Source organism: Muntiacus reevesi, chromosome 2 (assembly GCF_963930625.1).
Source record: "Muntiacus reevesi chromosome 2, mMunRee1.1, whole genome shotgun sequence".
Classification (NCBI taxonomy): domain Eukaryota; kingdom Metazoa; phylum Chordata; class Mammalia; order Artiodactyla; family Cervidae; genus Muntiacus; species Muntiacus reevesi.
The window spans coordinates 161347724-161375381 of NC_089250.1; the positions used below are offsets into that span (position 1 = coordinate 161347724).

Genomic DNA, 27658 nt, shown 5'->3' on the forward strand with positions numbered 1-27658 from the left:
ATACACCACCTGGCCTTTCAAGAGAGATCAAAGATACTTGGGAGGGCCTCCATCTTCCATAGGATGTTCTCCAGACATCTCATCCTTTGTCAAACTAGACCCCTTTTACTTAAATGACATTAAGTCTTCTCACATGCATCCTGCTTAATTCGCGACATGATAGCTTATGAACTTTGCTTTCTTCCGCCTCGTTATTAGAGCCCTGTGCAGCATTCTTGCCTGGAGAATCCCAGGGACAGAGGAGCCTGGTAGGCTGCCGTCTATGGGGTCGCACAGAGTCGGGCACAACTGAAGCGACTTAGCAGCAGCAGCGGGGGCTAATACTTAATTTCTATTGTTACATGCTTCTTGTTGATTTGCATTTATTGAATGTTTGCTGTTGTCAAATGTCACAAGGTTCTAAGAGGAAATTCCAAAAGAGAAGACGCTCCCGCTCGGAGGAGGAGAGTCTGGCTCTGGATAGACTCCTGCAGCCAGCCCCATGGGTCGCATTTCCCAGCTCTCCTAAGTCTGGGTCTCTGCGGGCAGCTCAGGCCCGGGAACAAGGGGATTTCGGGCTGTATTTGGGGACTTGGCTTGGCTTTTCTCAGAGCTGGTGAAAGTAACAAATAACCTGCCAGCATAGGAAGGAGCGGAGGTCTCAAGAGGGGCCTTACTGCCCCAAAGGCCGCAGAGTAGCGGCGCCGCCAGCCTCACTCAACCAGGCCAGGGGTTCTGACCGTATCAGCCCGGGGAGGGAAGGCGGGCCCGCCAGGGGCGGGGCTTGAGAGGAGGGGTAGGAGGAGGGGGCTGGCCGGAGGGGAGAGACGAGGCAGGAGGAAGAGCCTCGAGGGAGGAACCAGGAGGAGAAAGCCAGAAGAAGCCAGTGAAGAAGGCCGCGGGAAAGGTGCAGCAAGAGGAACCGAAAGGTGAACTAGGCGAAAGGGGCGGGGAGGAAACGGGGAGGGGGCGGAGCCTGGGGGAAGTCGGGGGCGTGGCCGGGAAGGGGATGGGGCAAGGAGGAGCCAGGGGAGGTACCGGGGGCGGGGCCGGGAAAGGGGCGGAGCCGCGGAGAGGCCTCCAAGGCCGCCGCAGCCGCCGCCGCCGCCGCCGTCGCCGGGGCGCGTTCTCCTCCCGCTGGTAGGGCAGCCGGGGCGCTTCCTCAGCCGCCCGCTCCCTGAAGCGCGGGCTCGGGCGGCCCCGGCCGACGAGGACTGCCCGCTCTAGCCGCCGCCGCCGAGCCGCGGGCGCACCCGAGCCGCCGCCGCCTCCCTCGGCGTCCGGGGCCGGCATGGAGCTCTTCCAAGCTAAGGACCACTACATCCTGCAGCAGGGCGAGCGCGCGCTGTGGTGCAGCCGCCGCGACGGCGGCCTCCAGCTCCGGCCGGGTGAGGCTGGCGGCGGGCGGGCGGGGGGGGCGATGAGGGGGCGCGGCCGGGCCCCTCAGCCGGAGGCTGCGGGTCGGGCGCCGCCTGCGGCCGTGGCGGGCGGGGCGGGCGCGAGCGAGGGCGCGAGATCTGTCATTATTTCCTGAGGGGAGGGCGCGCTCGCCGGGCCCCTGGCCCTCCGCGGGGGACAAAGGGCCGACGACCCTCGTCTCTCCGAGCGCGCTTCCGCGTCGAGATCCGCTCCGCTGCCCGGGGAGAGGGGAACCTGAGTCGAGGCGCCCGCAGTCGGGGTCGGGCGGGCGCCCACCAGAAAGTTCGGGCGAGGTGCGCCTGGCCTTAAAGGCCGTCTCGTCTCCTCTTTGGAGTGCCCTCTGACCCTCCTTCCGGCAAGTTCTGGGTTCGAATCCCGGTCGCGCCAGTTCCCGTAGAAAGTCCTGCCGGAGCTTCAGTCCCTGTTGACATCTCTGTGTTTCTGGTCCCTTATCGTTATAGGCATGACTTCATTCTGATTACCTCATAAGCCCTCGATTTACAGCACTTTAAAAAAAAAATTTTAGTTTTACAATTAATCTGTAATGTTCAACTTTTAATGTTTATGTGTGACTCAATATTGTGCGACACAGTCTCGTGGGTCGGTGTTTGGGTGTCGTGTAAGCTGTCATGAGATGCCTCACTCTACAACATTAGTTTGCGTTAGGAAAACTAGGTCACAGTGGTGAGTTAAGCAGGACAGTCCTTGCCCTCAGAGAGCTGACAGTCCAGGGGGCGGTTTCTCTGGAGCTCGGTAGCCCCTCCCGGTTGAGGTTGCCGGTCCCTTTTTCTAATCACCGCAGAGATCTTTCATTTTAGGAGATGTGAGAGAGTAGAGTTCTTTAAGGAAATCGCGAGAGCATTTCGAGTTTACCTGTAATTCTCGTGTGTAATCTAGATAAAGAATTAAGTGGTATGAATTGTAAAGTATCAAAAGTACAAATCAACCTTTTGTATATATCATAGTAGTTACCATATATAGGAGGATTTCCAAGGATTTGGTCCTTTAATATATTATTCCCAGTCCTCAAAACAACCCTACCAGGCAGGTGGTGGTATCCTCATTTTCAGGTGAGGAGACAGGTATGAAAGGTTGAGTAACTTGCTGGAGGTCACAGAGAGGAGAATTGGACCCCAAGACACTTGCTGACAGGTTCTACTACTTGTCTTGGAAGCTCTGGTGGTTGATTTGCTAGAGCAGTGACGGAGAACTTAGTTGTTTATTTTATTTTTTTCCCTAGTTTTTGGGTGTATTTTCTTGCTATTACGTTTTATTTCCTCTATTCAGAATGGAAGAGAAACTACTGCATCCAGATAAGGTTCTTGATAATCTTGAGACAGACGGTGTTGTAGATAGGCTAATTTTGGCCAGTCTCCAGTCATTCTCTTCTGTTTTTCCTGATTTGATCATTTGCCTGGTCTTTCCCCCCACCCCTGCCCCCAATGTTTGGGAAAGGCTTCAATTGCAAACTGAGGGAAGGTAGATTGCAAAATTCCCTAGGCTGTCAAAGAGCCAGCTCTTTGGATTCTAAGAGCTTAAAATTAACTATTTCAGCTGGATAGAATTTGACATCATCTTTAACTCACTGGACAGAACACTTTTCTGCACTTCATTTCCTCAGCTATAAAATGAGGGTTTGACTTTTTTGGTCTTTGTACATAATGAAATGTTTTTGAAACAATGCCAGTTTAAGTGTTTGTTTGGTGTACCTCTTTGAGGACAAGAATTGACGTGTTTCATGGAAAACACTCAGGAAATCTCTAGGTCACTTGTGTGTCAATAGTGAATTGAGGCAGATATAAATAGGGGTGGGTGTGGTTGTCTCCATTTCTAGGGATAGTCTCTCCTTTTCTCTCAGCCCCTAAGATTGATAGAGATGAACCAAACTGGTGGAATTACATGAAAGGAGATAAGTCCTCTAAATAGACAACTTTAAGTGAATTATTTGTCTTTCTGTTTGGTTTGTGTTCATTTCTTGTACACAGAAACCTGTCCAGTCCTAATAGCTTTAGGGATAAGTTGCTCCCCTCCAGTGAAGTAAGTCAGCCCTCTTCCAGGGCTTCCCTGGTGATTCAGATGGTAAAGAATCTGCCCCCAATGCAGGAGACCTGGGTTCCATCCCTGGGTTGGGAAGATCCCACAGAGAAGGAAATGGCTACACACTCCATTATTCTTGCCTGAAGAATCCCATGGACAGAGGAGCCTGGCGGATTACAGTCCATGGGATTGCAAAGAGTCGGACACGATTGAGCGACAAATGCTGATACTGATTAGGGATAAGTTGCTCCCCTTAGGTGAAGTAAGTCAACTCTTATAGGGTGCTGGCTAGTAGCTTACCTTTCTAGTGGAAGAATACTTAAACCCATACTTCTGAGCTGAGGAAGCTCAGGTGGGCTATATAGGCTTAAGACTTGAAGGAAAATTAAGGGAAACCTGGGCCTAGATTTTGAATTAAGCCATGTAATTTGAACTACCATTTATGTATCCGAAGTCCCTATCAGAAGGCAAATTAACTTTTTCCTGAGTAAATTGGTTGTAGTCTTTGCAATTAAGTTTATCACACTTCTTAGGACATAGCCAACCACAGACTAAAGTAGACCAAAAATATAGAGGAAGGAAGAGGCCATTATCTTTCAGAAAAGCCTGTTTTGATCTTCAGGTGTTCAAGTACATATAGCAAGCAAATAAAGAACCTCATGCTCTTGACTTTAAATAGTTTATCCTTTCTAGTACTCAAGAGCCTTTCTAAAGCATGACTGTAGAATAATGAGCTGACTCATTGGAAAAGACCCTGATGCTGGGAAAGAGTGAAGGCAAAAGGAGACGGGGTCGGCAGAGGATGAGATAGTTGGATGGCATCACTGACTCAATGGACATGAGTTTGAGCGAACTCCGGGAGATAGTGGAGGACAGAGGACCCTGGTGTGTTGCAGTCCATTGGATTGCAAAGAGTCAGATATGACTTAGCAACTGTACAACAACTAAAAAATGGAATAATGGCTTTTTAATTATTGAGGTTTTTCAGGTCTCTGTACACTAACTTAAAAGTCTCCATTTTATTGGATTATTTCCCTCTGCTTTTACAGTCAGTTTTGCTATTGTTTGTAATTAAAGCATTTACGATCTTTCATAGTTTCTTATTGATTATTCAGCTGAATATATTACTAGCCAGCTCCCTTTTGTTTCTAAAGGGCAGTGTCATAAAACCAAACGAGCCTGTGAACATCGTGATTTTTATGTTTGTGGCTATTGAACAACCTGAAACAGTACTCTTTTCTAGTGGCATCAGATGGATCATTATTGATATTTAAGGTTAAAATGACCATTTCCTTAGCTTTGAATGTTTGTTACTGTTGGTCTCTTTTCCTTATTTTGTAAGATCCAGTTTGGATGCCACCCCTTGTCTGTGCTCACCATAGTCTGCATTCCTGGGGCAGAATTATTGGTGACCTTTTTGTGTTTCCAGGTGTTTTATACACTTGGTACACATTTTGTTTGTATCTCTTACTGCTTCATATGAAAACAGTTTCCTTACTTCCCCAGTGGACAGAGCATTCCTCAGGCAAGGACTTTATTCTGCTTATCTTGGTATCTCTTGAGCTTGAGTGTTAGGACACAGAAGGCATTTTTGGTTGAGTTGAACCGAGTTAAATTAAGTCCAGCTTTTCTCTCAGTAATATCATTGTCATAAATATAGGATATTGTGGATATCCTAATGAGGATACTCACTCATTTCAGGGCCTATTTTGAATATCTTCTAACTGGGGTGGAAAATCTCTGTCCAGCTGAATAAGGAAATAAATGTGAGGAAAGATGCATTTCCACTTGTGATGTTTTTCTGATTTAACATCACTTAAAAAAAATTCTTTGTGATGGTATTCCTTATTTTCTTCTTTAATGTTGTTTACATTTTTTCTTCTAAACAGTTGAATATTTTTTCTGGTGTTTCCATTCTTTTAAGGATAATGCGTACTCTGGGATCATACTTAGAACTGCTTTTTGGGTTAGGGGCTTCCCTGGTGGCTCAGGGCGGTAGGAAACCTGAATTCTATGTCAAGAAGATCCCCTGAAGAAGGGAATGGCTACCCACTCCAGTATTCTTGCCTTGAGGATTCTTCGGACAGAGGAACCTGGCAGGCTACAATCCATGGGGTCATAGAGAACCAGACACGACTGAGCGACTAACCCTTTCACTTTTTCACTATGTCTCTTTCAGGGTGATGGCCACCAGAGGAAAGTATTTAGTTTTATTTTCAACCAGGGAAAATGGTAAAGTACTGTGTAAACATTCAGTAATCTTCTGAGAGTGGAGTTTCACTCTCTGAGAATAAGGGCTGTAATTTAAAGACTTTAAAAGCAATGTAATACAGTCCACCGTTGGGGAAGGGTGATATGGTCTTATCTCTTTAATCTTAAAATTGCTTCCACTTGTCCTTGTAGGTTGTTCTGATAGACCAGTGTTATATAATTTACTGCTGTGTATTGCTTCATTTTGAGACTAAGTGACCACAAAAAGATGGCAGAGCATGTCATACACATAACATTCATAAGCATGTAAACTATTTAGAGATGAAACTCTGATAAATACCAGTGAGCGGTTATTGGAGGGGATGCTAGTTATCTGTTAGAATGCACAGAAACATAACAATGCGTTCGTGTTTTTCCTATTTTTTTGATAATGAAATTATTTTTAATATGTAATATGAAAACTTTTTTGAATGAGAGATTAGCTACAGAACTGACATCTAAATAGAAATTTTATCTCCTTTGCAAAATTATATTTTATGAAACTGTTCAGTTTAGCATTTTGTGTTGTTTAGTATTTACTTTGGAAAAAATTTTAACTTTACCTTTTGAAAACATCATGTTTACTAAAAATTCACAAAGTACCGTGACAAAATATAATAGGGCATTTTAATTTAACAATTAGTTATTAAATGTAAAAATCTTTTAAACCATTTTTGTTGCTGTTGAATACCAATTTTTTCTAGTGTCTGTAGTTTTCGGTTTCTTTTAAAGCTTACTGGGTCTATACCTTGAACATTTCTTACCCCATATTTTATATTTCTAACAGGTCAGCAGTTGGATTGAACAGATCTGTAAACTTACTTATTTAACATTTATTGTTATATATGCAAAATAGAAAACACTTCTTTCCAAAAACTTTCACCCTTTCTTTGGTTTAAAAAAAATAGTCTTTGTAGGGTGAATGAAGACAATTTTCAGAATCAAGTTTTACAGATAGAGGGAAGTTTTTGTGCATATTGTCTACTTTGTCAGCTAAGATTAATACTAGCTAATAACACTGTGACAACTTAAAGGGTTGCGAGGTGGGAGGGAGATTCAAGAGTGAGGGGACATGTATACCTATGGCTGATTTGTGTTGATGTATGGCAGAAACCAATACAATATTGTAAAGCAATTATCCTTCAATTAAAATAAATACATTAAAATAGTAGCTAATAACAGCAGCTTTTATTTATTGAGTGTTTTCCTGAACCAGACACTGTTCTAAGTCCTGTATGTGTACTGTTTCATGTCATCCTCACAATATAACATAGTTTTTCCTAATTTTTATTTTACAGGGACAGAGAAGTAATTTGCCCAAGTTTAAAGAATAAGAGGGAGAGCCAGACTTCCCACTCCATATTGACTCCAAAGCCAAGTTTTTCTCAATATTGACAAAAATGTTTTATAAACCTTTCTACCTTCTTGACCGCAAAGTTATAGGATTTATATATATATTTAATAATTTTTATTTATGGCCGTGCTGAGTTTTCATTACTGCGTGGGCTTTTCTCCAGGTGCACAAGCTTCAGTGGTTGTGGCTCCTGGGCACAGTTGTATTACGAGGGGCTTAGTTGCTCCGTGGCACGTGGAATCTTCACATATCAGGGATGGAACCCCTGTCTCCTTTGTTGGCAGGCAGATTCTTTACCACTGAGCCACCAGGGAACCCCTGGGATTTATATTTTTATGGGTAATATCTGAAACATATCTGTAATAACCATACTCATTATTGTGTAGTCTATGTAGAGAATAAAATAGCCTCTCAAATGCCAAAGTATGCTCATTGAGGAAGGATCTATGGATCGATAGACAGTAAAAGACTGATAATGGGACTACTGGTTCTTTGACGTTTCACCTGTCCTGACTCTTTTCTTGCAAAACTAGTTTATATAGTTACAGGGAATATTGTTTTTTTTTTAATAGATTGACTAGTTTTTCCAGTTATGGTCAGTTTATCAGGTTTCTCAAGCTTTTAGAACATTTGGGGGTTGGGGAGGGAATAGATAGAGGGAAGATCTTGGAGCAGGAACATTGATAAGTACTAGATGGGAACTATTTCAGCTGGTGATGAGCAACCTGAAGCCTTCCCAGTCTAGCTTTGCAAGAATTCCAGATCCAGTTTCACAGACATCTTTTCAGAGCACATAAAGCAGAGAGGGAATGGAGGAGAAAAAGGCTTTAGGGCACCCACCTCTGAAGAGGGGTGGGACTTTTGTAGCATCATTGATTCCGAGATGCTTGTGTTCTGACCAGGCCATGACAGCAGAGACCAGGACTTGCCAAAGGCTGGCTTCAGAGGAGAGGCGATATGCAGGTCTTTAGGGCAGAGCATGAAGGTGTCAGGAACCAGGGTGCCCAGAGAGCTTGGTCTTTCCGGAACGTGACTACACTGGTGCTGTTCGGGATGTCCAGCCACATGGCTTCCCTCGTCCCATCTGGCCAGCCTAACTCGGCCCACTCAGGGAGAGGGAGATGGAGATGGAGATTCATTACTGCGTCCCTCCACGTGACCCACTGCTGGCCTTCTGTAAAAATTGTAGGAATGAATTGAAGAAAGTCTAGTTTCTGGTTGATCCCATGTATCTTGAGCAGCAAAGAGGTTGTTGAGAGGATTAGAGAACTTAAGAACAGAGGACTAAAATGCTGCTGTCTTAACAAGCTTTTTAAAATATGCTAATTTCTCGTCATTTTATTCAGGGAAGGGAGGAATCTGAATTTTAGTTCTATGAGATTCAACAGATTTTTGTTTTTAATGAAAATAAATGAAAACCAAAGACATTTTTTATTTTTCTCTAGCTGGCCTTATGTCAAAAAAATTGCTTGTTGCTGATTATGGTTTTTATGATTCATGACAAAATTAACTGATGTATTTGCAGATAGATACAAGGCTATTGGAAAATCAAACTAATTTGAGTATAGTATTGAGTGTATTCTCAGAACCATAGTCTAACCTTGGTGTGGTTTTATGGGAATTTAAATGTGTTAGGTCTTTATAAGCTGTATTATTATTTCTTTGTGTATCTTTTTGTATGCTGTACTATTCCTGTTCATATGTTTTAAGATAAAACCTTTTAAAATCTAGCAAACACAAGTCTAAGAAGTAACAACAATGTTTTAGAAAGTGAAAATCACTGTCGTGTCTGACTCTTTGTGACCCCGGGGACTGTAGCCTGCCAGGCTCCTCTGTCCATGGAATTCTCCAGGCAAGAACACTGGAGTGGGTTGCCATTTCCTTCTCCAACAATGTCTTAGAATCTCTAACAAATTACTCCTTAGCTGGGTTAAGTCATAATCATATGTGTCAGCCGACCATAATTGAGCTGAGAATGTTTGAGTTAGATTATGTTTACCAAAATAGAGAAATAATACATTACTTTATTATCAGTAGCTGTTGATAATACATTAAGTAATATTTAAGTTGTATTTAAAAGGTGAGGGTTAACACTGAACATTTAGCATTATAGTACTATCACAACACATAGTGGTAGTATCTTAATTAAATCCTATGCTCTGTTAAGATGACTCATTTTTTTGTTGCTGCGAGACCCTTAAAGGAACTGCTCTCATTCACAAAAAAGCATCCTCTCCTGCCAGCTTTCTTTGAGGCTGGTTGAAGGAAGTACAGGTTGATGTTAGGTCAATATTCCTTGTGTTTTCTTTAAGTTACCTCATTTTAATTGCAGATTCTTTGAAATTTAACCTTGAATTTCTTTAACTTTATAGTGGGATATTTAAAAATACAAAGTGCATTACTTTATCTTTATGGAAATTTATGAATCTTATTCTTTGAAACCACATTTTTACTTATACTGAACTTCAAATTCCAGTTTCTACAGTGGTCAACATACATAATTTGAAATAGTCCTAACATCTAACTGAAATGTTGGGACATTTTAAATATGCTACAGTGCTCTTAATTTTAGTAGTTTGCATGTATAATATTAATGATGCTTCATGTATAATATTAATGATGTTTCATGGTGTCATTCATACATTGTTTTTATGCCAGATATAAACAGTCTTCTCCCCATTTCCAGTGTAATAGCCCTCCCCTTCCCCAGGGAACAGTTGTGGTGGGCAGACCAAAAAATTTGGCAGAGTTTCTAATTTGCTAGTCTCTCTCTTGGCACTTGTTTTTCTTGACTTCCAGGATTCATCTCCTGTAGCTCCATTTATCCCCCTTTGCACCTTTCAAACACTCCCCACCCCAACAAATAATTTAGTATTCTATTTTGTTCTCCCTCCAAATTATATTAAGTCTGAAATTCTGTGAAGTCATCTACTTATTATTTCAACAAACCTTTATAGAAGATCTGACTGCTAGGCATTGTGCTTGTCTAAAAAGTTGGATAAAACACTCTCTCTGCCCTAGCCCAGGTAGTGGTCCGACAAGGGAAAGCCACACATAGGATTCTAGAGTGACAGAATCCCTTGGACAGTAAGAATATCAAACCAGTCAATCCTAAATAGGAAATCAGTCCTGAATATTCATTGAGAGGACTGTTGCTGAAGCTGAAACTCCAATACTTTGGCCACCTGATGCGAAGAACTGACTCTTTGGAAAAGACCCTGATGCTGGGAAAGATTGAAGGCAGGAGGAGAAGGGGACAACAGAGGATGAGATAGTTGGATGGCTTCACCGACTTGATGGACATGAGTGTGAGCAAGCTCTGGGAGTTGGTGATGGACAGGGAGTCCTGGAGTGCTGCAGTCCATGGGGTCGCAAAGAGTCAGACACTGCTGAGCAACTGAATTGAACTGACTCAGAGTGACAGATATTGTGATAGAGCTGAGTTTAGTGGGAGATTTTAACTGGGTCTTGACATTCAAAGCCTCTACTTTTTTCCAAGATAATGAAAATGTATTTTTCTCCCTAATAAAGAAATGGGAAGAAGGGTGCTCTTTGATTCCATGAAGTTCCTTCCAGCTGTAAATAGTCTGCGATTGTTTCTTATCTAAGAGTGGAAAGTCTTGAAAGAACCTGTCTATGTGACTGGTGAACTTTAATGGATTTTTTTTTTTTTTTGCTTTGCCAGAAATAACTTTGTATGCACAGGGCCTTAGTTCTAATTAAGTACTCAAAAAAAAAAAAAAAAAAAAAAGAAAATTATGGGGATGAATAGTGCCTAACTGACCAGATTGAAATAGTGCAGCTTCTCCCCTGTACTCACACCCCCACAGAACACTCTGTTGTGGCCCCTGTTTGATCTAGAAGCGGTTCTTGACTTGAGGTCAATTAAAATAGACCTAATGGTGTGTTTAAAGGTAGAACTTTTTGTTGATAAGGACCTATGGTATCAGAATGACTATACAGACAATCCTAGATGGAAGAGAATAAGTTTTGAACAGTTTTTGGGAAAAGCTAGGAAGTTATTTAAACACCAGCAGAGACAAAGGTTATTTCTATTTTATGTTCAGAGTGCTAATTTTATGCTATTTTAATCTCAGTTACCAGCTCTAAAATGAGCTAAGGAAAATACCAATTGTTAGCTCCTCTGTGCTCTTCTTTAGCTCTCAAATCCTATTTCTGAAAGTCATATTGTTCTTAAGGACAGTTTTTGGGAGAGCAGAGGTCAGGAGTGCATCGCAACACACTGCCATGTTTCTTGGGTGATGCATTATGAATTTGTTATCCAAAAGTTTAGCTAAACCTTCTTTGGACTGGTTATATTTTCAGTTTCCTAAGGTAGTGAGTTGGGAAAGTTGTCATTTAAGCTTGTACTTCCCTTCATTTATTCCCAAACTGTCTTTTCAATCTCTGTGCCCTATACTGGTATTCTGAATGTACTATAAAGCCCACATCTTTTATAATCTTATATATATTCATCAGATCCTCTCAGGACCTAAGTCTTTTTCTTTAGTTGTCCTCTGTCCTTTTTTTGAGTTGCACCAGGTCTATTCTTGAGATGTGACAGTTAGAACTTTATACTTCAAATAGAGAATCATAACAGTTTTTAGTTTGGATAGTGTAGAGTTTAAAAAATTTTTTTAAACTATTTTTGCTTATTTATTTGACTGCCCCAAGTCTTAGTTGCAGCATATGGGATCTAGTTCCCTGACCAGGGATCAAACCCTGGGTCCCCTGCATTGGGAGCATGGAGTCTTAGCCACTGGACCACCAGGGAAATCCCCCTAAAAAAATAATTTTTTATTGAAGTATAGTTGATTTATGATGTTTTGTTAATTTCTACGGTGTAGCAAAGTGACTCAGTTATATATATATATTCTTTTTTATATTCTTTTCCATTATAGTTTATCACAGGATATTGAATATGATTCCTGTGCTATACAGTAGGACCTTGATGTTTATCCATCTTATATATATCCTAGTTTGATGTGGGGTTGAGAAGATCCCCTGGAAGAGGGCATGGAAACTCTCCCCAGTATTCTCCAGTATTGCCTGGAGAATCCCATGGACAGAGGAGCCTGGCAGGCTACAGTCCATAGGGTCGCACAGAGCCAGACATGACTGAAGCAACTTAGCACAACCACATTCGTGCATGTATTAGTTTATATTTGCTAATTCCAAACCCCCAATGCTTCCTTTTTCTACACCTCCTCTGGCAACCACAAGTCTTTTCTCTGTGTTGGAGTCTATTTCTGTTTCATAGATTTGTTTATTTGTGTTGTATTTTAGATTCCACATATAAGTGATGTCATATGGTATTTCTGTTATCTTTCTCTTTCTGACTGATATTGCTTAGTATGATAATCTCTAAGTCCATCCATGTCGTAGTCTGTGGTATTTATATATATACCACATCTTTTTTTAACCATTCATCTGTTACTGGGCGTTTAGTTTGTTTCCGTGTCTTGGGTATTTTAAACAGTGCTGCTGCCCTTCGGATTATAGTTGTGTCAGGATATATGCCCAGGAGTGGCTTACTGGGTCATATAGCAACTTTATTTTTAGTTTTTTGAGGAACCTCCATGTTTTCTGTAATAGTTGCTCCAGTTTATATTTCAATCAACAGTGTAAGAGGGTTCTCTTTTCTCCACACCCTCTCCAACATTTGTTATTTGCAGACTTTTTAATGATGGCCATTCTGACCTGTGTGAGGTGGTATACCTTCTTGTAGTTTTGATTTGTAGTTCTCTAATAATTAGTGATGTTAAGGATCTATTCACATGTCTGTTGGTCATCTGTATGTCTTCTTTGGAGATGTGTCTGTTTAGAACTTCTGCCCCAAAAAACACTTCCAAATATGATCAAAACTTTGTAGCCCTGTTGCTGCACTGTAATTATTAAATCCCTGTTTTAATGGAGAAGTTTAGAAATTCTTAGGATCCCTTTTCTAGGTGTGTATCTCATCTTTTAACTGTTTTGAGGGTTTTTTTTCCTTTTCTATTTTTCCCTTAGGGTTATCTTTTTAAATGTATTTTTTTTATACTAGCTTAACCAGCTTTTGCCAGTTCACTGTATTATGAGCACTTTCTGCAGTTTATGGTACTTAATTTTATGAAAATAGTTCAAAGTTGTACATGGACAGGCATCATCTTTAAATCAGACTGGTAGGATAAAACTAAGCTACTAATGCAGAGTCCGACTAATAGCCTATAATCAGTTTGACCTATAATTCTCAACCTGGCTTACCTTAGAATCATCTGGAAGAAATTTACAAAATACCTATGTCTGGGCCCCACCCTGACCAAGAGAGTCAGACTCTCCAGGTGTGGGGCCCAGGTATCAGTATTTATAAAGCTCCCAAATGATGACATGATGGCCAGGATTCAGGGCCATTGAGCTGGAGTTCACACTGGGAAAGCAGCAGCTGCTAGAACTTCTAAATTGGATTAGCTCTTTAGCTTGCTGAATGCTGGAAAATAATTACTGTTAGAGTTGAGAGAAATGTATATCAAATTTTGCATTTATAAGAAGGCAGCTGAATCAAATGATTCCTTAACCTTTTCTTCTGGCCTAATTAAATTTTGAGAATTAAAGTATGGATGAGCTAACTACTAGAACTTCTACTTCCTCATTGTAGAACCCTTTCCCTCATCCGTTTGATTTTGGTGTTGGTAATTGCCTTTTCAGAGCAATAATACTGTTTGTCTTTAGCAGGAAATGAAACTTGGGTCAGATTATATATGCATACCTTGGACCTTTTTTTTTTTTTTTGACACAAGAGAAACTGCCTATAAACTTCAGCAGCTGTGCAAAACCCAGGGTTGTTCTTGGGCTCAGGGAGCGACATCAGTTATGGCTCTTGGAATGAGTGACTCATGCTCTCTGCAAGCACACAGTACTTAATCACTTGTTTTCTGTATACCAGGAAGAGGATGGCATATGAAAATAGAAGCCATGTACTGCCAAATGGGATCTGAAATAAAAGTGGAAATGTTGACCTAATGGGTCAGACAACTGAGCTTATGATGAAATACTTATGTCTTTGGGTGTATGTCCCTTTAATTTCACTAATTAAAATTTGGCGTTATTTCTCAAACCCTATGCTTTTGTAATTTGTAAGCAACTCTACTCTTTGCTAGGTAATTTTGATAATCCTAAAATTTAAAACCTTTTTGCAAACTTCAAATGTTTCTCTTTTGAAATTGCGTGCCATGTTGGAATATGCCTTTTGAAGGAAGGATTAGAAGGCAGTACATTTGTTGGAGCAGATCAATTACCTGGATGTTCTTTGTGGAAGGACAAGCCTACTGGCCATTTTCCCTGCCATTCACATGTCTTCTGCCTCCGGAGTAACCATTAATAATGGTGACAGGGTGTCCATTAATAAGCATATCTAAATTACTACATGCAGTCCATGGGGTCGAAAAGAGTTGGATGCAACTGAACTGAAGTACTACATATGCTTAGATCAATATGGTTTATACTGGTCTCTATGTGAACACTCTGCTAGTGCTTTTATTTTTATTTCCTTAGTAACAGATTAAAAACTACACACATTTTGAAGTGTCTGTGTGTCAGACACTGTACCAGGCGTAAAGTCGTAGCAGCTCAAAAAGACACACTTAGCCTCCCTTCTTGTGCCAGTTATGTAGCCTGCTTCAGGCCTTGCTCCACTGGCTTGTCTCTTGTCTCTTTATTGGCGTGAGAAACTGTGAGCACTTCTTAGAGATTTTAACATAAAGTTTCCCAAATCTTAGTTGTCTTTCATTGTGAGAAATCACATGTTCATCATTTATTATATTTATTGAAAGAGAAATTCTTTTATTATTAAGAGTGCCCACCTAGCAGGGATTTGTGTTTGGGGACTTTTCTTGTTTTTTAATATTTATTTTTAATTGGAGGATAATTGCTTTACGATGTTGTATTGATTTCTCTTGAACAGCAGTGCGAAGCAACTGTAAGTACAGCCTGAGCCTCCCTCCCACTCCCCCATCTCACCCTTTGTTGTCACAGAGAATCTTCCCACTGGCTTTCTGTTTTACACATGATAATGTATATATTTCAGTGGTACTCTCTTCATTTGTTCCATCTTTTCCTTCTGCTACTGTGTTTACAAATCTGTTCTCTATATCCGCGTCCGTATTTCTGCCCTGCAAATAGGTTCACCAGTAACATTTTTCTAGATTCCGTATATATTTATTTTCTCTCTTTCTGACTTATTTTACTCTGTGTAATAGGTTTAGGTTCATCAGTCTCAGTTTACTGACTCAAATTCATTCCTTTTATGGCTGAGTGATATTCCTTTGTATGTATGTACCATGACTGCTTTATCCATTCATCTGTCGATGGACATATAGGTTGCTTTCATGTCCTGGCTATTGTAAATCCTTCCGCAATGAACATTGGGGCACACGTATATTTTAGAATTGTGGTGTTTTTCAGGGTATATTCTCAGTAGTGGGATTGCTGGGTCATATGGTAGTTTTATACTTAGTTTGTTAAGGAATATCCATTCTGTTCTCCATAGTGACTGTATCAATTTGCATTCCCACCCATAGTGCAGAGGGTCCCCTTTTCTCCACATCCTCTCCAGTGTTTATTGTTCATAGATTTTTTGGTGATGGCCATTCTGACCAGTGTGAGATGATACCTCATTGTAGTTTTGATTTGGGTTTCTCTAATCAAGAACAATGTTGAGGGACTGTCTTTTAAAACAGTAAAAACTTAAGATGTTAGTCTTATTAAAAGTCAAAGAGAATAAGCGACTGGTGGGAGAAGATTTCCAATTCACTCTTTCATGCTTGTTTCTATTCACCTATTTATCTGGTTCAGTAACTGTTGAATGAGTCCCTGTTGTGCGTCAAACCCTGTGCTAGGCTGCAGGCGTATATCCCATCCTTCCACAAACAACAGCTGTGTAATTGATCTGCTGCAACAAATGTATTGCTTCCTAACCCTTCTTTTGAAAAGTATATTCTGTAAACAGAATAGACTAGAATTAAATTGATAGAAAAATTGAGACTTGATAGTCTTCTTTTTGAGACTTAGGAATCTTTTAATTGGTAAGTTGAAATTTTACATTTATTATAATTAATAACAACAATGCTGCCTTTTATTCATCTTTTCCATTTATTGTGCTTTTTCTCAGTCTTTTTTGTTTTTTTTTTTCTGGTTCTATCACCTTTTGCTGTGTTCCACTGGGTAGTATCAGTTTTGTTTTATTTATTTATTTATTTATTGTTTTTTGGATAGTGTGAATTTTTTCAGATGTCTTTCTGTTGCTGATTAAAAGTTACCCATCCTGTTTTTCATTCTTGTGTTGTTTCTCAGAACTTCAGACCAGTAGCTATTTTCACATATATAACTGAAGTCTACTGATGTCTGTCGCATATTAAAAAGTAGAGATATTACTTAGCCAACAAAGGTCTGACTAGTCAAAGCTATGGTTTTTCCAGTATGAGTTGGACTATAAAGAAAGCTGAGCGCTGAATAATTGATACTTTTGAACTGTGGTGTTGGAAAAGACTCTTGAGAGTCCCTTGGACAGCAAGGAGATCCAAGCAGTCCATCCTAAAGATCAGTCCTCAATATTCATTGGAAGGACTGATGCTGAAGCTGAAACTCCAGTACTTTGGCAACCTGTTTCGAAGAACCGACTCATCAGAAAATACCCTGATGCTGGGAAAGATTGAAGGTGGGAGGAGAAGGGGACGACAGAGGATGAGATGGTTGGATGGCATCACTGACTCAATGGACATGAGTTTGAGTAAACTCCGGAAGTTGGTGATGGACAGGGAGGTCTGGCATGCTACAGTCCATGGGGTTGCAAAGAGTTGGACACAACTGAGCGACTGAACTGATGTCTGTGTCTTTTTCCCAAGCAATGTTTCAACCTTTGTTTAGACTCTCCCTCTTCTCAATTTTTCCTCTCCAGTGTAAGGGACTTTGGGGAGGGGAGGAAGCTGGCAGTCATGCTTGATTTGCCATTTGGACCTGAATTGGGTTGCTAGGACTGAGACTGCATGCCTAATTTTGAGCTCATCAGAGCCCTGTATCTGTTTCACATTCTGAAGAAACAGAATTTTGGGGGCATATATAAGCATTGAGATATTTCATAAAACCTTTATTACTCTCAGAAAGCCTTTATGGATTATGGCCTTACCATAAATTTTAATGCAAAAAAAATTATTGAAGTTTTTTTTTAATATCCTTTCCTTTAAAAAAAAAAAAAGCCATATGTAGACCCTTGATGTAAAAATCTATGGAGAGATTGATTGAGTGATAGGGACCTGGAATTTTAAATGCATATACATTTCCCAACTTGAGGTAAAAGTTATTGAACATTTATGTGCCAGACATTGTGCTGGGTACTTTCACATAATTCTTTCATTTAATCCTCATGAAAATCCTGTAAGTTAGATGGATTCCTGCTTATGAAAGAGGAACCTAAAATTGAAAGGGGTTCTGAGACTGCAGTAGAGCTAGTAGGACTTTTCTCTCAGGACATGGAACGCAGGTTGTGCCCACATCATGTAGAATCTCTTGACTCTGTCCAGCCTTTCATTTCCAGATTTGGCAGCAGACTGCCCTTGTGCACACTCCTGTCGTCTGGATCTCCAGCTTTAGGATTGCCCCTTTGGGTCCACTCTCTACATAGTGGCCCTAAAGTTTAATCTCACATGCAAATCTGCCCTCTCTGGAGGAAATGGCTCCTGAATTTACTGTCTGTGGTGCTCCTGAGTTGGTCCCTGTTTGGTTTTTCAGCCTTATTCTTACAGCTTCCTGCCTTTTACCTTAGGGCCTTACCATACCAAACCATTTTAGAGTCTTCATTGCATTCAGTAAATATGTGAGTGCCTGTTATGTATTAAACAATCTGCTGGCTGTGAGGCTCCCCAGGGCTTTTTCTCATGACCCAGATGGTGGAGGTCTCGGTCCTCAACAAGGACAGCAGAGTGGGGCTGGAGAGAAGTGAAACATCAGGTACGAGGAGGTGGAGTCAACAGGACTTGGTGAGGAAGAAAAGCACTTTGAATGTCTCCCAGGTTCTGGCTTGTGCAGCTGGAATGATGGTGGTGAGCTGGAAGACTCCATAGAATTTTAAAATGAGAGCGTCATATCTGAGTAATTACACCTGGTAGGGAAGCTTATGGTATTAGAGGTATGATAGAGCACTGGAGTGAGTGTGAGAAAGGGGGTTTCGGTTTTCACGATATGGGTAGTTAGTATCGGACACTTTAACCTCTGCCAGCCATGATTATGTTTGTTTGAAATACTGCAGATGACTTTCACTTTGCCACTTCAGATACTGAACCCTTCTAATGTGATTCGATGCAAATTATCTGACTCCAACCTATTTCTTCATTCTGAGTCATATGTTCAGTTGTCCGTTCAGCATTTTGAAGCCTGTGGAGTATGTATCATGCACTTGGGACATAAAGCTGAATGAGACCAGGTCTCAATGAATTTTCTGTTCTTGATGAGCTTCCTGTTCAGTCAGAGAGACAGGCAAACCAGTAATTAGGTGCATTAAACCAAAATGATAAGTCAAGATGGGTATATGAGCATGGTCCAGGGGGCTCACAAAAGAGAGCCTGATCAGCTCCGCTGGGTGGGTGGAGTGGGGAATGTGTCAGGGAACACCGGTGACCCTTGTTCTGAGTCAGGAATGAAAAGCAGGCTGAAGTGGGTGGGGAGCAACATTCCAGGCCCAGCCCTCGGACACTTCTGGAAGATGAAGGATGCTGGGGGTGGGGAGGCAGGAAGAGGGTAGACAGGAGCAACCCATGCACAGCCTTGCAAGCTTTTCCAAGGAATTTGGACTTGTTTTTCAGGCTGTGGGATGTAGGAGAAGTAATATGATTGGGTTGACAGTGTTCTGTGTTGTATGTACCTATTTTTTTTAATGCCTGATATATTTCTTTTACAATATTGATCTTAGTTAGACAGACTAGACTTTAGGGCAAAAGGGCATTATTTGAAATAAAGGCAGTTATTACTTCCTAATGAACAGAGCAGTTCACCAGGAAGATACCATAATTCTGAATCTGTATATGCCTGACAACCTAGTTTCAAAACATATAACGCAAAAATTACAGAGGAAAAACGGGACGGGGGAATACATAAAGCATGAGATTTAAAAAAACAAAACAAAACACCCTCTCAAGCTGTCAATACTAGGCTAAGCAGTCAAATAATTAGCAAGTACATAGAGCAGTTGAATAAAATAACAAAGTTGACAATGAGTCCTTACCCCAGAGTTTAATAGTGTATTCATGTTTGAAGTAAGAAATACTTTTAAAATTCTGACCTGAGCAGACATATGTGTGTATGTGCCAGAAACAAAAGTTTTGTGAAATGTTTCTACGTGGTACAATTTTTCTGTTTTCTGTTTCATTGCTGTTAGTGCTGATCTCTTTATACAAAACTGATAAAATGACCCACTAATGGATTGAATTGATGCCCTTTTTCTTGAGAACACTAAGCAAATATACATGCTTTTCAAATACACACAGAACGTTTACAAACTGACTTTCTGGATTCTCTTCATCATGCCTAGCATCTGGTGCTCCTCTTGTTCTGCCTGTCCTTCCTCCTGCTATAGAAAAGATGACTTTGACTCCTATTTTTACTGAGTCAAGGCCATTCGATACATGCATCTGCTTCTCAGCTCCATTTCTATATTTAGCCTTTTCATCTTTTCTTCCAGACTTAGTAAAAAGTAATATTACCCCCCTGCCCCAGGGTTAACGCTTATACCTGTACTTTTGATTTCATTTTCTTTTGTTTTCTTTTCCTTCCTTCTCCTCTGGTTCTTATACCTAGACATTTCCCCTTGACCATCCCATCATGAACTCAGTCTTAATGAGCTTAACTGGTTCTCTCTTTGGATCGCAAAGATTATCAGTGATAATTATTTTTAGTCAGACCACAAAATATAGTTTTTTTTGTTTTTTTTAAGTGAAATTTTAATGTTCTTCAATGGCTGATACAGTCAAACGGTTCAAAATACCATAGGTGCAAAAGGGTATTATTGAGTTAAGAGGTTTTCACCCACCTTTTCTCCCAGCTACTATATACCCTGCTTTTTGTGCCTTGCTCTTTCTTACTCATCTCCGTCCTCATCTTATCCCTCTCTACTGAGGATAGCTGTTTCACTGTCATTTGTAAGTTTACCCTCTTCCTGTCCTTTGTGTAGCTTCCTTTAAGGTGTTTCATGTTAATCTCCTCTGTACTTTCTTCACCTACTGCCCACCCTGCTCCCCAACTATCATATCCTTTCAAGCCAACACTCTTGTAGTAAGTACATAGTCATCTAGCACCTTTCCCTGTGTGTAGTCTCCCCCTCCTTTCAGTGCTGTCAGCTAATCCCTGGCTGCAGCCTGTTTTACTTTTGTTATTATTTGCCTGCCAAGGCCTCCAGGAAGTAAGGTTCCTTAATTAGTCTTTTATTCAAGTCTCTCTGTATTGGCCTCAGTGTACTTTTTCCAGTCTTCCCAATGAAGATCTCTACCATACTCACCGTGCTCCTTGGTTTTCTGATCTATATTGTTTGCTCCTTTATTTTTATATCTTCTCAGTGCCTGGTTCCTGAAATGTACCTGATAAATATTTCCCCAGTGAAGGGATGGATTCCAAAACAAATCTTGTACTTTCTTTCTGCCACATCATTCTTTCTGATTTCCTTATGCTTGAAGTTCCACTTCCTCTGTGTAACCGTCCATGACTGCTTTAGCTCTGACTTTTCATCCTCCTCCATATTCCTCGAGCTCATTTGATACCTGAGGGATAGAATCCTTGCAACTGTGCTTGTTCATCTGGGGTCAGGGTGAGATTATGAGTAGCTGGAGCTCTTTCCTTAGCAGGGGCATCAGTGTTGGCAGAGGTTGAGATGTGGCCTGCCTGACAGGGATTCTGGTTATTTGAAAAGAAATCAGGATCCTTTTAGTTTATACACCAACATGAATTCCAGAGTTAGGGTTAGATTTTTATAAATTAACAAAGAGGGAAAATTAATAAATTATTGATAACAGGTAAGGAACAACTTAGTGATCTTCCCTGTAGCTCAGATGGTAAAGAATCTGTCTGCAATGCAGGAGACGTGGGTTCGATCCCTGGGTTGGGAAGATCCTCTGGAGAAGGAAATGGCAACCCACTCCAGTATTTTTGCCTGGAGAATCCCACTGACAGAGGAGCCCGGCAGGCCGCAGTCCATGGGGTTGCAAAGAGTCGGACACAACTGAGCGACTAACACTACTACCACTAAGGAACAAATTGATAATATAATAAGTGAAAAAATGATGGATAATGAAAATGATTTGTATAAAAATTTAAAATTGAAAGTATTTACAAACATGTCAGAGTTGGTGTCCTTAATATAAAAACTCATAAATCCATAAAGAACATAAAAAAAAATTCTTAGACAATCTGAATAAGGAAATCATAGAAGAAGAACCATAAGCAGCCAGTTTTATAATTAAATGTTTAATCTTACCAGCAATGAAAAGAAACATCATTTAGGCAATGGGTGCCATCAAAATAGCAAAATTTACAAAAGAAATTCTAAATGATGGCAAACGTAAGAAGCATTTTCATATGCTTCTGGCAGAAATCTAACTTGGTCTTTAACCTTTATAGATAGTATTGAAAGCTTTAATTTTTTTTTAAAGCTTTCACCTACTGATTTCATCCCTAAGAATTTGTCCTAAAGCTATTAATTAGTGAGCAAATAAAATACTTGCATAATGTTCATCATTTATCACAGCATTTTTTATTATAATAGGGAAAAACTGGAAATGACTTAAATGCCCAAGAGTGAGAAAGTGCTTCCTTAAATGGAAAATTAAACATCTGTGAAGTTATAAATTTGAAGAATTTTAAGGGTGTTAGAAAATACTCATGAAATATTATAAGAAAAAGTTAGCATATAGTGTTATATTCACAATATTGCAGTTGGATACGTACACAGATATATGATGTGAAATGTAGCAAAATAATATTATCTCTGGGTGACACGATGGAAGTGATAAAGTATTTTTTCCAATCTTATAGTGTATTACTTTATAATAAGAATGCATGTTACTTAAAATGTAAATATTGTCTTATTGATTAGTTTCATATATGTATAGATTCTGAGGGAGGCACTGTATTTGGATGGTTAAGAGCACAGGCCATGAGGTGCAGACCTGGCTTTGAATTGCAGCTCTGTCCTTGGCCCATTGTGTGATATGGCCACTTTGCTTTTCTAAGGCTCCATTTCCTCATCTGTAATTTGGGACTCCTAATACCTAACTGCTAGAGTTATCAGGATTAGAAATGATAGTATGTATAATAGCCTTTAAAAAATTATTTCTCTATTTTACTTTAATTCTTGCAATAAAAACAGAAGTCAACTTTTTTTTTTGCCTCCCACTGAATATATCATTAATAACAAAGATATTCAAGATACAATAGTCAAAACTCAAATGAATTTGGAGACTATTAAGTCTTCTGTAATTACCCACATGAGTTACAGATTGATTATACATTTCATTAAAATAGAATTTAAATGGTAATAATTAAAATGTAATTTAAAATTTCTGCTGAGAGAAATATTGTTTTCATTCTTGCTGATCTTTTCCTGCTATTGAGCCACCACTGTCGTTACCTTTATCTCCATGGGTATAACAGCCTTTTGTAGCCTGGGTTCCACAACAGAATTCAGCCCTAACGTCCTCAGGCATCTATTGTGTGTAATGAATTAGCTTCTCGTCTGTGTGTCTAGAATGGTAGAAATGATCTGCCATCCTTGGGAGAATTGAGAATGCAGTCATCCAAGTCTTTGTCTGGTTCTGTGGTTCAGGTGAGAAACCCTGACTGATGCCTGACACATAGTAGGCACTCAGTGTAAATAGAAGTGACTCCTGTTGTTGCTGCCGTAGAAGTCACATGAAAGAGAACTCGCCTTCCGAATTTCTTTGTTTGGTGTTAGCTTCTTCGGGAAAGGAGATTTTCCAGAGTGTGATTCAGTAAGTGGACATCTCTGTGGGGGTTTCTCAGGCCTTGTCTTTGGATCTGAGACTGGCTCTGGCAGTAGGACCTTGGATAACTCCTCTCTCTGCCCTCTTATATTGTACCAGCCTCCTTCCTCCACTGCAGGGCGCCAAAGTACTGCCTCCCATCCAAGTAGAGTTTTAGAATGTCAGTTATCTCCCCGTAACTGTCCTTATGTTAGGGGACTTACTCAGGCCTAGGATTTAATGCTTCTCTATAATGGCTTGCTAGTATTGTATTCAGTTCTGGGTGTTGATACCTGCTCTTTGGGGTTGCTGATCATTTTTTAATACATTGCTAAAGACACTGTGTTTTAAATCATCTTGTGACTTTTCTGTGACATTTCTTTTTAAAATTTTTTATTTTTATACAGTGTTAAAGGTTACTTTCCATTTACAGTTGTCAGGAAATATTGGTTATATTCCTTGTGTTGTATTATATAATACATCCTTGAGCCCATCTTACACCCAGTAGTTTGTACCTCCCCTTCCTTCATCTTTATCTTGTCCCTTCTCCTTTCCTTCTCCCCACTGGTAACCACTAGTTTGTTCTCTATAAAGATACTGTTTTAATGTTTTCCAATGAATATTTTCTCATGACTGCCTCTTATTTTATTTTAGCTACCGATCTGCTTCTTGCCTGGAATCCCATTTGTTTGGGGTTGGTAGAAGGTGTTATTGGAAAAATTCAGCTTCATTCAGGTATGTTTCTATAAACTCTTTAAGCTTGTTAAATTTAATGTGGCATTCTATGACATTGTCTTCTTTGAGGATAAATGTAGATTCTGTAATGGCTTTGATTCCTTTACCTTAATTTTGGATCTACCCAAAGTGGGTATATTTCCGTGTTGCAGAAACCAGTACTCAAGAGACCAAGCACCACACTCGGGGAGCTGGAGAACTCAGGTTTATTATGCCAGCGGGCCAGAGGAGTTAACACTCCAGGTTCTGAGCCCCGAACAAAGGGATTACAGTGTTTTTATAGAAAAACTGTAGTGGGCAACACTAACTGTTAATAGGCTGGTTTAAACTAAGGGGTTTTGTGCACGCAGAAACAGTGGTCAAGATGGGGAAGGGGGATGCCTGACCTGGACAGGCATGATTAAGCAGGTTTGCAGGGGCTGGGCGACTGCAAAGAGCCTGACAAGGGTGAGTGAGATAAACTCCAGTTCCTAGTATTGCAAGTCCCCACTTTCTGAAACTACGTGACCTATGTGATCTAGACTTTGCAACGGGCGAGCTGAGTTATAGAGGCAGAAGGAGAAGGAGGTTATGTAAAATTTTAACTTTTCCTCTTCATCTGTATAAGAGAAACAAAAATACAGGGATCCCTCATTTTATTGTCCTTTGCAGATGTTGTGTTTTTTTTTTTTTTTTTTTTTTTACAGATTGAAGGTTTATGGCAATTCTGAGTCCAACAAATACATTGGTACCAATTTTCTAATAGCATTTGGTCATTTCATGTTTCTGTGTCACATTTAGGTAATTCTTAAAATATTTCAAACTATATTTTGATCACATGTGATCAGTGATCTTTGTTACTGTTATGATTCACTAAAGGCTCAATTTAATTGAAGGATAGTTAATATACAGTGTTAGTTTCTGGTATATGGCAAAGTGACTCAGTTATGCATATATATATATATATATACACACACACACACACTTTCATGTTCTTTTATATTATAGGTTAATATAAGATACTGAATATAGTTCCCTGTATAGTACAGTAGGATCTTGTTGCTTATCTATTTTATATTTATATATAGAAGTTTGTACCTGCTAATCCCAAACTCCTAGGCCACTCTTCTCCTGTTCCTCTTCCCTTTGGTAACCATAAGTTTGTTTTTTAAGTCTATGAGTCTTTCTCTATTTTGTAAATAAGTTCATTTGTGTTATATTTTAGATTCCATGGGTAAGTGATATCATATGGTGTTTGCCTTTCTCTTTCTGGCTTATTTATCTTACGATAATCTCTAGGTCTATCCATGCTGCTGCAGATGGCATTATTTCATTCTTTATTTATTTATTTATTTTTTTAATTTTTAATTTTTTATTTTTTCAGTGGGTTTTGTCATACATTGATATGAATCAGCCATAGAGTTACACGTATTTCCCATCCCGATCCCCCCCCTCTCACCTCCCTCTCCACCCGATTCCTCTGGGTCCTCCCAGTGCACCAGGCCGGAGCACTTGTCTCATGCATCCCACCTGGGCTGGTGATCTGTTTCACCATAGATAATATACATGCTGTTCTTTTGAAACATCCCACCCTCACCTTCTCCCACAGAGTTCAAAAGTCTGTTCTGTACTTCTGTGTCTCTTTTTCTGTTTTGCATATAGGATTATCGTTACCATCTTTTTAAATTCCATATATATGTGTTAGTATGCTGTAATGTTCTTTATCTTTCTGGCTTACTTCACTCTGTATAATGGGCTCCAGTTTCATCCATCTCATTAGAACTGATTCAAATGAATTCTTTTTAATGGCTGAGTAATATTCCATGGTGTATATGTACCACAGCTTCCTTATCCATTCGTCTGCTGATGGGCATCTAGGCTGCTTCATGTCCTGGCTATTATAAACAGTGCTGCGATGAACATTGGGGTGCACGTGTCTCTTTCAGATCTGGTTTCCTCGGTGTGTATGCCCAGAAGTGGTATTGCTGTGTCATATGGCAGTTCTATTTCCAGTTTTTTAAGGAATCTCCACACTGTTCTCCATAGTGGCTGTACTAGTTTGCATTCCCACCAACAGTGTAAGAGGGTTCTCTTTTCTCCACACACTCTCCAGCATTTATTGCTTGTAGACTTTTGGATAGCAGCCATCCTGACTGGCGTGTAATGGTACCTCATTGTGGTTTTGATTTGCATTTCTCTGATAATGAGTGATGTGGAGCATCTTTTCATGTGTTTGTTAGCCATCTGTATGTCTTCTTTGGAGAAATGTCTGTTTAGTTCTTTGGCCCATTTTTTGATTGAGTCATTTATTTTTCTGGATTTGAGCTTCAGGAGTTGCTTATGTATTTTTGAGATTAATCCTTTGTCTGTTTCCTCATTTGCTATTATTTTCTCCCAATCTGAGGGCTGTCTTTTCACCTTACTTATAGTTTCCTTTGTTGTGCAGAAGCTTTTAAGTTTCATTAGGTCCCATTTGTTTATTTTTGCTTTTATTTCCAATATTCTGGGAGGTGGGTCACAGAAGATCTTGCTGTGATTTATGTTGGAGAGTGTTTTGCTTATGTTCTCCTCTAGGAGTTTTATAGCTTCTGGTCTTAGATTTAGATCTTTAATCCATTTTGAGTTTATTTTTGTGTATGGTGTTAGAAAGTGTTCTAGTTTCATTCTTTTACAAGTGGTTGACCAGTTTTCCCAGCACCACTTGTTAAAGAGGTTGTCTTTTTTCCATTGTATATCCTTGCCTCCTTTGTCAAAGATAAGGTGTCCATAGGTTCATGGATTTATCTCTGGGCTTTCTATTCTGTTCCATTGATCTATATTTCTGTCTTTGTGCCAGTACCATACTGTCTTGATGACTGTGGCTTTGTAGTAGAGTCTGAAGTCAGGCAGGTTGATTCCTCCAGTTCCATTCTTCTTTCTCAAGATTACTTTGGCTATTCGAGGTTTTTTGTATTTCCATACAAATTGTGAAATTATTTGTTCTAGTTCTGTGAAAAATACCGTTGGTGGCTTGATAGGGATTGCATTGAATCTATATATTGCTTTGGGTAGAATAGCCATTTTGACAATATTGATTCTTCCAATCCATGAACACAGTATGTTTCTCCATCTGTTTGTGTCCTCTTTGATTTCTTTCATCAGTGTTTTATAGTTTTCTATGTATAGGTCTTTTGTTTCTTTAGGTAGATATACTCCTAAGTATTTTATTCTTTTTGTTGCAATGGTGAATGGTATTGTTTCCTTAATTTCTCTTTCTGTTTTTTTCATTGTTAGTATATAGGAATGCAAGGGATTTCTGTGTGTTAATTTTATATCCTGCAACTTTACTATATTCATTGATTAGCTCTAGTAATTTTCTGGAAGAGTCCTTAGGGTTTTCTATGTAGAGGATCATGTCATCTGCAAACAGCGAGAGTTTCACTTCTTCTTTTCCTATCTGGATTCCTTTTACTTCTTTTTCTGCTCTGATTGCTGTGGCCAAAACTTGCAACACTATGTTGAATAGCAGTGGTGAGAGTGGGCATCCTTGTCTTGTTCCTGCTTTCAGAGGAAATGCTTTCAATTTTTCACCATTGAGGGTGATGCTTGCTGTGGGTTTGTCATATATAGCTTTTATTATGTTGAGGTATGTTCCTTCTATTCCTGCTTTCTGGAGAGTTTTAATCATAAATGAGTGTTGAATTTTGTCAAAGGCTTTCTCTGCATCTATTGAGATAATCTTATGGTTTTTATCTTCCAATTTGTTTATGTGGTGTATTACGTTGATTGATTTGCGGATATTAAAGAATCCTTGCATTCCTGGGATAAAGCCCACTTGGTCATGGTGTATGATTTTTTTAATATGTTGTTGGATTCTGTTTGCCAGAATTTTGTTAAGGATTTTTGCATCTATGTTCATCAGTGATATTGG

General features: G+C 39.8%; 1 protein-coding gene across 3 annotated transcripts in view; it reads left to right on the plus strand.

The window, feature by feature from the left end:
* Positions 1–1077: 1077 nt before the first annotated feature.
* INPP5F (inositol polyphosphate-5-phosphatase F) overlaps positions 1078–27658 on the plus strand; it is a 91028-nt gene continuing 64447 nt past the window's right edge. For 2 of the 3 annotated variants that reach the window (XM_065923439.1, XM_065923440.1), the window contains exons 1-2: positions 1078–1367; positions 23689–23769. In XM_065923439.1, the coding sequence (XP_065779511.1) occupies positions 1271–1367; positions 23689–23769 (178 nt within the window). In that variant the 5' untranslated portion in view covers positions 1078–1270. Of the gene's footprint in view, positions 1368–23688; positions 23770–27658 lie in introns of those variants that run through there. The other variant, XM_065923441.1, reaches the window with a different exon arrangement.